At 38.6% G+C, this 13,262-nt stretch overlaps 1 protein-coding gene and 1 pseudogene across 1 annotated transcript; one reads left to right on the top strand and one right to left on the bottom strand.

Annotated features, from left to right (window-relative positions):
* LOC109848720 (probable WRKY transcription factor 4) lies at window positions 1,552-8,577 on the top strand. The gene is made up of 4 exons (XM_020418368.1): window positions 1,552-1,687; window positions 3,791-4,500; window positions 4,577-4,735; window positions 8,017-8,577. Exons 1-4 carry the CDS (start codon window positions 1,571-1,573, stop codon window positions 8,300-8,302), a joined length of 1,272 nt encoding a protein of 423 aa, XP_020273957.1. The 5' UTR covers window positions 1,552-1,570; the 3' UTR covers window positions 8,303-8,577.
* On the bottom strand, window positions 8,880-12,856 carry LOC109847730 (annotated as a pseudogene).

The raw sequence follows: 13,262 nt of genomic DNA, 5'->3' as shown, positions 1-13,262 counted from the left end.
CTCTTAGGGGCTGTTTGGATTGATTTTTTAGATAGGTAAAAAGGGGGGAAGCTGCCAAAAATGTCGGCTTTTTGGCAGGTTTCCCCCAAAATCACCCTTTATAGAGGTGATTTTGGGGGAAAACTGTCAAAAAGCTGACATTTTTGACAGATTTTTCCTCTTTTACCTATCCAAAAAATCAATCCAAACAGCCCCTTATAGAGTGCCCATGGGCATTCTATAGAAAAACCGTTATAAAAATGGATAACTACGATGAAGAATATAATGCATGCATGTATCACGTGTTGCTGTTTTGTGATCAGATAATTATAGTTATTAGATAATTGACGAAATATGTAAAACATTTCTAGTAAATACTTTATTTGTACATTATCATAGACTCATAGTCCACACATAATTACCATCCTTTGTGATAGGGATAAGATCAAATGATAGTTAGAATCCCACTTCTTTAAATGCACAAATTTATTAGTTTCTTTTGCTCAGTTTGTTTTGTTAGCATACCATACACAAAAGAGAGCAAGATACATTGTTTGTATCTTCTAGTATGATAAAATGCAAATATGTTTTTTGGTTCTTTATTCTTCATATTTAGCTTCTTTTCGAAATCTCTTTAACAAGACGGGTCATGTATTCGGCATTTTTAAATGTAAAGAAAAAAATTGCATAAATAATCCAAAGAATTGTTTGTAACCAAGGAAGAGTTTATAATGCATGAAATATAAATACGAACTATACTGATATATTTTATTTGAATAAGACATGGATGGTGGCTGACAGCCTAACAAGTGCAACATCCAGATGAATCCACAAATGTCAACCGAACGCCATTTCCATCGAAAAACCCTTGTACACTCATTTTTTATGCGAAAAAGGACCGTTATTATTGGTTTTCTTTTAACTACGAAAACGACGCAATTATTAACAAAAAAAAATCCAACAAAACTAGTAGTCACTTTCGTACTCACCAGCGTATGAGGTCAACTTTGTAATTTACTAAGGTCCAGGCTCCAGCTGAGTTTCCCCTCTATCCAAGTCAACGTCTATGCGCTTGCTATCTCTGTTTAATTTGGAGGGAATTCAGCTCCCATTTCTCTTCCTCTCTCTCTCTAAAAAAGAAGAAGAAGAAGGAATTCCAAACTTTAAACCCTAAAAAGGTTCTCTTTTACAATCCAAACCCTTCTCCTACATGAGCACTCGGAGAATCAATCAAGCGGTAACGTAAATTAACGCGTCCGCAATCGAACCCATGGACGGCGATGGCGGCGGAGAAGCGGACCCCAAGGCGGTGACGGCACCGCCTCGGCCGACGATCTCTCTCCCGCCACGGTCTACGTTCGAGAGCCTCTTTCGTGCGCGGCCTCTGACGTCAGCCCTGGGCCGATGACGCTCGTATCGAGCTTCTTCAGCGACGATCCTGATAACGGACTGCCGATCGTTTTCGCAGCTTCTGGCGGGGGCGATGAGTTCGCCGGCGGGGCAGCTGAGGAGGCCGCGCCTTCCGCCGCCGCCGCGAGCTCCGCGCGGATGAGGGGAGTCGGGCGCGAGGAGAGGGGTAGTGTGCGCGAGAATGGGCGCGATGAGCTTGGTGGTATCGCAAACGCAGTCGCAATCGCCGTTCTTCATTCCGGCAGGACTCAGCCCTGGAGGGTTGCTCGAATCGCCGGCGATGTTTTCGCCTAATTTGGTTGGTTATTTTATCTATTTTTTTTTTGATTTTTTGTTTTCTTACATAATTATTGGTTTTCGAGATGACTGTGTATGAATAAACGGATAAACGGAGGTGACGAGTTGTTGATCGCACATGAGTTTCATCAGTTAAGTTGACCTTTTAGGATAGTTGGCTATAACTAATAAAATTTTTGGTTTTGGCATTGATTAATTGGTAGCCGAAATGGATAGTTGAACTTAAGCTCTCTTTTCGGATAAAAGCTCTGTTTTTGCTGTTTTTGGAAGGTTGAGGTAATGATCATAAGCCGTCAGATGAGACCCGGGTTGGAGTTTATGGTAAGAGGAGAAAGGTTTCAGAATTTGATGGATTTTAGCCTCCGATTTTATGCGTATGATGGGATTATAGATTTTCTTCCATAGTAGAAAGTGATTAAGACATTGCCACCCTTCTTTCTCTGATCTGGGGAATGACGAGAATGTGAGAACACATTTAGTAATTTGAAACAAAATACTTGCTGAGAGATGCAAGCTTAATTTGGAGATGATTTTGAAGTTGATTTCACTTTGTGTTAAAACTAAGAGATTAAGTTAGAGATTGAACAACATTGATGATTGTTTATCTTAGTTAGGGCGGAAAAATTGAGGGAAGATTCTTCAAGCTTGTCTTAGTACAGGGCAGGGTTCAAGCATTTATAATTTTGCATTAGCGTGTAACAAATGCTCTTGAGCAGATCCCTATAATGTGGAACTTTCACAGGGCACCTTAACATTAGTTAATTCATGATTCTTCATACCTGTCTGGTCCCTGTGAGCAACCGAATCTCAAAGATGCGGCATCTTTCATTTTCTCTTGGCTTTTCAAAATTTGCATACAAATGCCTGTATCCATTATCAATTTTCACATATGGCGCAACATATGTTTGTAATGAATTCTATTGTACTATGAGTTTGATTTTGTTCAGAACATATTTGTGGTGGTGTCAGACATTTCTTAACCAAGCAGCTGAATAGCTACGACTGTTATTGTCTTTACTTAGGAACTTGCACTTTTTACGTACTTGTCTTGGGATAATTGATTGGTACGGCGTTGCCTATGCCTTCTATCTTCGTCTCTTTTTATGTGGAGTCTGAGGTCTCAAGCATTTCAGAATGTAATGTACAAAGGAAGTAGCTATCTAATTTTGATATGTATGAGATGGACTACTATTAGGTAAGAAAACAAATATGAATAGTAAAATACAGATTAAAGAAAAAGAGTGCAAGAGGTTTAGCTTAAAAAAGAGATGGAGATAGATTTCAGGGAGGGCCCAACAGAAGTAGCTAAATTTAGTATATAAAGCTTTCCAAGATGCAGATGATTTTTTTTTTTTTTTTTGTCACGAGGGGAGTGAGGAATAATACTACGCTTTATATACATGCTATATTTGTGAAAGAAAGATTAGGACAAGGATTTAAAATCTAAATTTTGAATGTGAAAATATATTTTCTCATGCAGATGTGGATAGCATAAAGTTTGTTGAAAATTTTGATTCTAAGAATCGTAGTTTATCTCAAATTAGACTTAAGAAGGTATTTCCAACCCCTGCCTCCTGGGTTAGACTCAAGAAGGTATTTTTGAAGTTAGCAAAATAATCTCAAATTAGAAGGATATTATGTAAAAATCATGTTCCATAGAGGCTCTGAAGTTTTGAAGGAGCCGATGCGTCTGTCTGTCAGTGTTGTCTGTCCCTGGGGAATGGTAACTGCATGGAGAAGTGTATTATTATTAAACCTTTAACTCATGCATGGAACTATCTTCTTTCTCTGACTACATTTTATCAAATTTCAGATCTGAGTAGTATGATTTTACCGTGGAGATGACCATTTTTGTGTGCTCCTATAGAACTAGATGAGTCGTAAAATCTTCAACATGCCTTCACATGGATTTTGCTAACGAAATTTCCAAATTCTACTTCATTTCTGGATTGTTTTTCAATGCCATAACTAGGTATGTATATTAAATTCTCTGCGTTCAACTTCTGACTGTGTTTGGGCACAACTTTTTAATATATTATTTCTTTTTCTCTGTTCTGTTATGTGGTTGATGAGCAAGTTGGTCTTTTATATTCACCTATATCAGTCAATGGGCTCTATGCAGGGATCCTTTGGAATCTCACATCAACAGGCTCTAGCACAAGTCACTGCTCAGGCATCTCAATCTCATTCTCATATGTATGGTCAAGCAGAATTTCCATCTTCGCATCACACAACAACTACGACTACAGTCACACAGCCCACTGGCGGAGCACTCAATATGGCATCATATCAACATATTCAACCTGCAACATCAGATGCAAATAATATGTCTTTTGAATCTGGAAGGATTTCTCATTGTACACAGAGAACCCAACCCCCTGCTGTAGTTGTTGACAAGCCTGTTGATGATGGCTACAATTGGCGGAAGTACGGGCAGAAGCAAGTCAAGGGCAGCGAATACCCTCGGAGTTACTATAAATGTACTCATCCAAACTGTCCAGTTAAGAAAAAGGTTGAACGCTCTGTTGAGGGTCAAGTAACTGAGATAATTTATAAAGGCCAGCACAATCATCAGAAGCCCCCACCTAATAAGCGTGCAAAAGAAAGTAGCTCCAATGCAAATGGATCCAATGAGATAAGTACGAACCAAGATTATCCTGATAATGCCGATACTATTTCACAATCTAAAAGAGACAGGGAATCTTGTAATGAGACATGTGAGCAGTTATCTGGATCGAGTGATGGTGAGGAGGTCGGTAATGTTGAAGTGGGGCAGGATGAAGTGGGGAACAGTGAACCTGATCCAAAGAGAAGGTGACTTTTTGTACAACTGAGTCAGGTTTCTCTTTGTTTACTAAATAAAATAATAAATTCCTTTGTTAATATGTAGGGTTATTGATGGTAGGGCAACAGAATCAACCTCTTCTCACAGGACAGTCACAGAACCAAGGATCATAGTTCAGACAACAAGTGAAGTTGATCTTCTGGATGATGGGTATAGGTGGCGGAAGTATGGACAGAAGGTGGTTAAAGGAAACCCTCATCCCAGGTACATATCTTTAAGCATTCTATTCTTCTTTTGCTACTATAGATATTAGGATTTATTCTGAATTGTTACAACCTTTGTTGAATAGAGGAAAGCTTGCATTGAAGCAGAGCATTTCACCTTTAACTAAATTTATAGCAAATCTGACCACCAGAATCACTGGAAAAAACTTATGCTCTTCTTTCATACTTGCACACTAGCAAACTTAATCCTCACCTGTGCTTTTTTACATAATGTCTTTTTTAAAATTTTCTTTAAAACCTTTGGTGTAACAATTCTATAACGTTATAGCTCTTTTTATAAATAATTCTTTGAAATCTCGTACTCTCTCCTTCACACTTTAAGTCATCTTAATTGATTGTCTCATAAAAGGAAGGTTTTAGAAGTTGATAAGCTACCAGCACTATTTAATTATATTACAAGGGTCAATACAGTTTTTTTTTTCGCCCAAGTTCTATGATTTTATAGAGCATATTTGTTTCTTCTTTTGTTCCGTTTTACCGAAAATCCATCTATGTTTTTTTAAGTATAGGGCTTGTTAATTTGGAGTAGTTCCTTATGGTGAAGTGTAAGATGTAAATAAATTTACACAAAATATATAGATTACAGGAAGCATCATGGCAAGTATGGAAGTATCAAAAGCTTATTAGTGCTAATTATATAAGTTTACAATTAATAGCTGGTCCTTATGTCAAAATTGAGAAAAATCTTGATACAAAGTCCAAATAGTTTTATAACAAGATATGACGGATGTTCTGTGGAACATGATGTCGCTTGGCAATCCACGGGGGCAAAACATGATGCTCAGCTGTTCGTGAAAGGCATATATAGCATGTTATACATTGGCCCATCATAGTTGAGTAATAATTTATTAAAGTAGCAAACTGCATATTCTTCAATTAAGTTGGAGTATATATGTTTCAGACTCGAGAAAAATGAAATCAATTTCCTAATACACCCCAAACCTGCTCCTAATTTTCTAATCCCTGTATATTGTACTGGTACAACTATGTTTCAAACTCTTGAAAAATGAAATCAATTTCCTAATACACCCCAAACCTGTTCCTAATTTTCTAATCCCTGTATATAGTACTGGTACAACTATGTTTCAAACTCTCGAAAAATGAAATCAATTTCCTAATACACCCCAAACCTGTTCCTAATTTTCTAATCCCTGATTATAGTACTGATACAACTTGTGTTTTCTACTTCGTCATTTTATTGTGCATGAGAACCCAAAATACGTAATGTGCTATGTTGAAATTAATTCTGAGGGAAACCAGAGACTCTATCTAAAGCGCTGTTGATCTCTTATATTTATACTAAGAGCAAATAAACACATGTTACATATTATTAGGAATATGCTAAACATATCCTTAGCATGTTCCATTATTCTCTCAATCACATCTCTAATATCTCAACCACATATTCCTAATATATTATTCCTAATATAATTATAACATCATAGATCTCCATAGTATATTCATCAACACCCTAATACAACATAGATACAAGTGACAACACTTGATCAAAGTTGAGATATGAATATATAGTGTTTCAAGCATATGACTGGTTTTGTATGTGAGAGAGAGCAAGACAATGTGTCTGGGCACATGGTTCATGTGTGAAATGGCAGTCTGCTAGTGATTGATTTAATTTTACATGCTCATTATAAAGTGACGAGGCAAAGAAATGGTTGCAACTGGTAATAATATATAATTGTGCAGCATATATGCTCGTTATGAAGTGCTAATATAGGAAGGCTTCCAAGAGTAGAAGCATGTTTATTATAATAGGATTACTTTTATATTTAGACGTGTGCCTAACTTATAGAATCAAAATAGCAAGAATGCTGCATCTTCTTTTTATAATTCTCTGCAGGTCTATATAAACAAGTTTTGGCAAAGATGTCTACAATAATTTACAGCATCTACCTGTATTAACATGTGACAGAAATAATCATGGTGGAAACTCATCTATCACTTACCTAATAAACATAATTTATTGGTTGACTGCAGTGGTAAGTTAAAGGAATAATTTTACTCATTACTGTTTCCTTCTTTCTGTGCTCTCTTATCTCTCTAAGTTTTGTTTTTCAATTCCGCCAATTGAAACCTAGAAGGAAGTTCCCACACACACATGTCAACTCAATGAATACACTCTTTATCGTCTGATGATAGTCTTCTTTTTGGTATGAGAACATTATTCTACACTAGATTAGACGTCTGTCTCAAAGTGGCATGGCACATTGAGTCAGATATCTAGATGAGTTCTTTGTCTTTTTTTGTTTTGTAATCCTTATGCTTCATTGTACTTCTCTCCTTCCCCTCTCTTTTTTGTATTTTTTCTCGAATTAATTAATAAAATTTCTGGGCAACTCGCCTGGATACTAAAAACAGAAAGGAACGCACGTAGTGTAATGATAAGTATGGAGACACCCCTGGAGTATCTGGAAGATATGACTCAAATGGGAAATTTAAGCTTTAAAATTATGCATCTGTTTTTCATTATGTTTGTATAAATTAGTATAATGAAACCCCAAGATTCCCAAAATAAAGAACTATTGAACCAGGAAAAAGAGGAACATTCAGAAGAACATACATCTGCATTTTCCCTGCATACCCTCGTTACATGCACCGTGGAACCCCAACCTCAAGGAGTTGACTGTTTCACTATACCTTATCTTCCAGTTGTGCAGATTCTCACTGGACTATTGTATTGGGTGTAATTTAGACCTCCTGTTAAGGAATGGAATATGAAGTATAGAACAACATTGAGTTCCTTCTTGCAGGCTCTGAACGCTAATTGTATTAAATGTTCCTCAGACAAAGTTTCAGACTCTGACAAGCCACTTCCAGATCAGTGCTCGCCGGAACCTTTTCAGTTATAACTAGCAAATAATTTTTTTCCTGTAAGCTTTTGAAAGACAACAAAAAAATAAAACGGAGAAGGATAACCTTTCTTTCAATTTTCCAGTTATGACCATGCCCGTTAAAACATTTTAGCATGTAAATGGTTAGAAGGTATTAAATTCTCTTTCATCACACCAAAAATCTGAAGTTCTGGAAGACGTTTAGTATTCTCAGCCATTTCCTTGCACATTTCCTAGCAGATCCTGCCTTATAGGCCTTCTCTACTTATGATAAGATCATCATAAGGAGGATAGCAAGTTGCATAGTTTCATTTTCTCTCTTGTAATTAATGATATATCTTTGTCTCTTGTTCATAAAAGTTACTCTCCTGGTCGCATATCTATCTAAATCCTCACCTTTGGAATTGTGTAGGAGTTACTACAAGTGCACTAGTGCAGGATGCAATGTTCGAAAGCACGTTGAAAGAGCTTCAACAGACTCCAAAGCTGTGATAACAACATACGAAGGAAAACATAACCACGATGTGCCTGCAGCTAGAAACAGTAGCCATAACACTGCTTGCTCCAGTAATTTTCAGCCAAAACCTCACAATCCTATACCCAACCACCAAGCTTTCCCCAGGAGGGAAGACTTGAGAAACACTGTTCATCGGCCTGTTGCAGTTCTCCAGCTAAAAGAAGAACACAACATGCCTTGAAAAGTTTCATGACTGCCCGTTTTAAGTTTGTCGTGTATTGTTGTAACTTAATTTTGTTCCTTTTTGTAGTTTTTTGCCTTTACTTTTTTTTTTTCATTTTTTTGCGGTCAGATTCTCTATGATACAGCAAGTGACACCACACAACACAGTACAGTTATATATCAATGGATAATTTGTATATTGTTTTGTTGTTACGTGGAGATGTTTCAGTCCCTAGTGATGTTGCACAATTAAAGAATTTGATATACAGTCCTAACCCGGTGGTCCTGCTTGCTGCTGAGTGGCCAATGTTTTTTTTTCCCATTGGTGGATAGTCCCCAACCTAAATTTTCTCATAAATTGCCTGAGTATTTTGGTGAATGTGTATACAGATTAAAGTTTTTGTGCTTGTATTTGTTTCCCAGATTTTGTCTGCGAGTGCGAAATCTAAAGACGGAGCAGCTTTTGGAGAGACCTGACAGAAATCCTTATTAGAACTTCATGAAAGAATGAAAAAATTGTGGAGAGATCGAGATTGAAAGATTTGACGAAGGTCTAATGGATAATTGTAAACCCAGCTTTGCCGAGGACGACCTCATTAAAAATCTCGTCTCTCTAGTTTGATTATCTCATTTCTTTTCTTGTTGAGTTCTTTACCTTTCGTTTTACATATAGTGCCAACTGCGCACTTGGCTAATAGTATTGCAGGAATCTCCAATATATTTTCCTTTCTCCGGCACACGAATTGAGAATAGCATCATCTCTGGCCTTGTCTATGCTAATTCAACATGATAGTGTGACTACATCTCCAGCTTCTTCAATTTATTCTCTGGCTTCAAGGCGAACTTTATGCTCTGATTCCCTGTGTTACTGATTCATGATCCAGTATCTGGTGCATGTAAACTATGAAGCTCCGCGGTACGATTATTTTGCTAGTGTTTTTAATGTATGCTGTGTTCTTGTTTCCATTAGAGTTTATTAGTAATGAAGGCATGAAATATTTCTTTGGCCTTTCTTTTGAAGTAGCTGGTTAAAAAAAAAAGAAAAAAAGGGGGAAAAAACTCTAATGCATATCCAATATTGTCTTCTGTTGTTATTTTTCTATTATCAGATTTGCTCAGCTTCTCACAGGGAGTCTCATCATGATCGAGTAGCCTCAGGTTGTTGGTGTTGACGAACCGCGAAACTTCTCAACGCCACTTCAGGTTCTTGTTCTTAATGACAAAAAGATAAAAGATAATCACATAAAGAATAGACACAATGATTTACGTGGAAAACCCAATCGGGAACGGGTTAAGCTCAGAGCTCGGAGGATACTTCAGTATATGGAATCAACAAATGGGTACAATGCACACACGGCACACCCGACAACGCCGACTTCCACACAACCCTCACTCACGCTCTTTGTCTATTAACTTAACACTCAAGATCTCTACAACACAAGAGACTCTCATTCACTCTAACTCTCCATACTCTCAAGAGAACAAGTGGAAAATTTAGATTACCCTTGGATTGCCTTTTTATTACCTCTCCACAATGAGAGCATGCCTTTTTATAGGCCTTGATTGAAAATGCTTCCAGCCCCCAAAACGAAAGAAAGCATGCTTCCCCGGGTGCTTTGCCTCCAAAAGTAAACTTTGTGTTCTCTGAGCCTCCAAAATACAAAACCCAATAGATTTAAATTCGTGAAGACCATAATACCAATCTCTCTCTCTTTTATATCTGTTATGTTTTGAAAGAGTTTCCTCCGTCAATCCCAGCGGAGAAGCTCGACCTCCGTCAATCCCCGCCTCTGTTGCCGCCGCCGTCGTCGAAGCTCCGTAAATCCCCTCACCGTCGATTTCGTCGGAGGCGTTTGTGCTCTACAAGGCGATCTTGAGCAGGGAGTACTTTAGAGGGGAGGGATTAGGGTTAGGGCAAGGGCAGCATGAATTGGGGCTGATGAACAAGCAGATGAGGTTCTTGGCGAGGTTTCTCACTGTTTTTTGGTGACTGGGAGGACGAATATGGTGAATCGGCTTGCTGGGCAGCTTAAGAGGCTAGTTGATGAGTGCAAGAAGAATTTTCTGGTAAAAGATTGTGTGAAAATTGAAGCATTTGAAGGGATTGAGGAGGTGGAAGAAGGAAGTGGGTCCTGTTAGTGATTTTAATCTTGTTTTTTGTTTTTTGAAGGGTTAATTATTGGGTAATTTTCCTTTTTCTTACTGATTTTTATAAGATTCAGAAACATATATAGCAATGTATGACATAATAGGTAACTTTTGGTGAGTAAAATTGATCTACGGTTGTCTTTACTCAACATCTATCCCCATCATGGCTTCAACTTGAGGTCTTGGTTTTACGCATTGGTTGTGAAGATTATGGGTTGCTAGTTAAGGTTATGGGTTGAAGCTATGAGGGGGAGAGGATATGTTGTTAAGGTTAGGATCGGTTGTTAAGGTTATGGATTGTAAAGGTTATACGTTGGTTGTTAAAGTTATGAGTTAATTGTTAAGGTTATGAGTCAATTATTAATGTTATGGTTCAGTTATTAAGGTTACGAGTTAGTTGTTAAAGTTACGGGTTAATTGTTAAGGTTACAGGTTAGATGTGAATGTTACACGTTAGAATACTTTGGGCCACTTAGCCTAGTGATAAAGTTTGGGAGGTTGGACAAGAGGTTAGAGGTTCAAACCCCTACAACCACAATATATATTTAAGGGTTTTTGATGGGCCTTGGGGCTCTTGGGCTCTTTGAATTCTAAAAATATTTTTAAAATATTAATTGTTAAGGATAATGGTTGGTTGTGAAGGTTACGCTTTGGTTATGAAGGTTACAGGTTGATTGTTAAGGTTATGCGTTAGTTGTGAATGTTACACGTTGGTTGTTAAGGTTACGCGTTTGTTGTTAAGGATAAGAGTTGGTTGTGAAGATTACGCATTTGTTGTGAAGGTTATGGGTTGGTTGTTAAGCTTACAGGTTTGTTGTTAAGGATAAACGTTAGTTGTGAATGTTACGCTTTGGTTATGAAGTCTTTAAATTCTAAAAATATTTTTATAATATTCATTTTTTTTATTTTTTAGCTCTTCAATTGCCTAATATTGTTGTTTACGAGAATTCACCTATTACGCGTTAGTTGTTAAGGTTACGAGCCCGTAACTTAACAACCAACCCGTAACCTTCACAATCAACCCGTAACCTTCACAACCAAACTGTAACCTTAACAACCAAACCGTAACCTTAACAACTAACATGTAATATTAACAACCAACGCGTAACATTAACAATCATAACCTTAACATACCGAGCGCCTTCATCCCGGACACGGTGTCGATCATCCTAACGTTCCTCAGCCTCTTAACTAACCCCAGTGCCCCAAAAAGGCCCATCATGCCCACAAGAGCTCACCACGACCTTGGCCTCCATCACGTTCGGATCCATACACGACTGTGTGTCGTGGTTCATCGACACCAACGCCCAGTTTGTCATGACCCCCCCGACCCTTCCGTTCTTAATTATCAAATCCTCCGCCACCACCACGTTGAATAGCTTCACGTTGGGCCGCATCAGCAGCTTGATCATGATGGTGGAGGTCAAGAGGGCGGCGTGCTTGGTGACGATGTAATCCTCCTGCTCATCATAGGGGACCTCGAGCTCGTTGAGGAAGAGGTGGGCGGGCTAGCGGACGACCATGGTGGAGAAGAGCTGGCCGCCGAGCCAGGCGTCGCTGCTGGGGGAGACAGACTGATCGATGATGGTGAGTTGATGTCAGGGTTCTTGGTAAGAGGTGGAGATTTGGGGGGCGGATGATGACAATGATGGGGAGGAGAAAGATTGGGTTTTGAAGGCGGAGGAGAGCTTGAGGCCATGGAAGGAGGAGGAGGAGAGGAGGTTGTGGTCGCTGGGTTTGGAGAGGAAGGAGGAGGTGGCCATGGAGGGTATTATGGTCTTCACGAATTTAAATCTCTTGGGTTTGTGTTTTGGGGGCTCAGAGAACACAAAGTTTGTTTTTAGGAGCAAAGCACCCATTGAAAAAGTCTTGGGAGGGAAAGCACGTTTTCTCTCGTTTTGGGGTCTGGAAGTATTTTTCCCTTAACCTTTTCATCTTCCAAAATGCTTGGAAATACACAAATCTATCCAGATTCGGATAGGGTACTTTCACTGATCATAATTCCATCCATACTACTCTGATTCCTGTGATTCAAAGCTTGAAGTAAACTATGCATGTACCTCTACAACTTTCATTATAGAGTTTCGAGCCAAATAATCACTGCACCATGCCCGAAAAGACCATGCAAAATTGTATCTGCATGCAAAAAATTACAGCAAAAAATTTAGTTGGAAATTGAGCCAACTCCAACAATCTCCACCTTGGCGAGATATCTGATGCCACTCAAAATTGTAAGCTGCATTTTTAGAGCATTAGTCTTCGGAATACGAGTTTCCGGAATGTCAATCTTTATCTGAATCACGAACACTTATCTTCGGAACATGGATCTTTAGAATCTAAGAAGTTAGACTCCGGAACTTCAGAGCAAGTCCTACTCTGGCTTCAGCTGCTTCACCTTGATGAGCATCAACTCATCTCCCTGCATCTCTGGTGACTAGGTGCACTCATGAGCTAACATGTCATCAGATTTAGCAGACTCAAGCAATGCTTGAACTTCTCCACCGTAACTGGTTTAGTGAGAAAATTTGTTGCATTCTCGTCTGTATGAACTTTCTTCACATCGACCTCTCCTGTCATGAGCCAATCATGAATCCGATGATAGCTTACTTTAATGTGTTTTCTCATTGCATGAAATGCCTGATTCTTTGCAAGACAAATAGCACTTTGGCTGTTACATTGAATTTTTACAGAGTTTTGATTTAGATCCAAATCACTTGCTAAGCCCTTGAGCTATATGGCTTCCTTCGTAGCTTCCGTTAATGCCATGTACTCGACTTCTGTGGTAGACAAGGTACTAATGGATTGTAGCATGGATCTCCAATATGTTGGTC

This window comes from Asparagus officinalis, chromosome 7, assembly GCF_001876935.1.
Source record: "Asparagus officinalis chromosome 7, Aspof.V1, whole genome shotgun sequence".
Taxonomy (NCBI): domain Eukaryota; kingdom Viridiplantae; phylum Streptophyta; class Magnoliopsida; order Asparagales; family Asparagaceae; genus Asparagus; species Asparagus officinalis.
The sequence above is the reverse complement of the archived record's forward strand: the minus strand, read 5'-3'. Positions and strand labels throughout refer to the sequence as shown.

Coding starts and splice junctions, on each gene's coding strand:
- LOC109848720 (XM_020418368.1), top strand. CDS start 1,571: ATGGGCGCGATGAGCTTGGTGGTATCGCAAACGCAGTCGCAATCGCCG. Junction 4,501..4,576: donor GAACCTGATCCAAAGAGAAG/GTGACTTTTTGT, acceptor GTTAATATGTAG/GGTTATTGATGGTAGGGCAA. Junction 4,736..8,016: donor AAAGGAAACCCTCATCCCAG/GTACATATCTTT, acceptor GGAATTGTGTAG/GAGTTACTACAAGTGCACTA.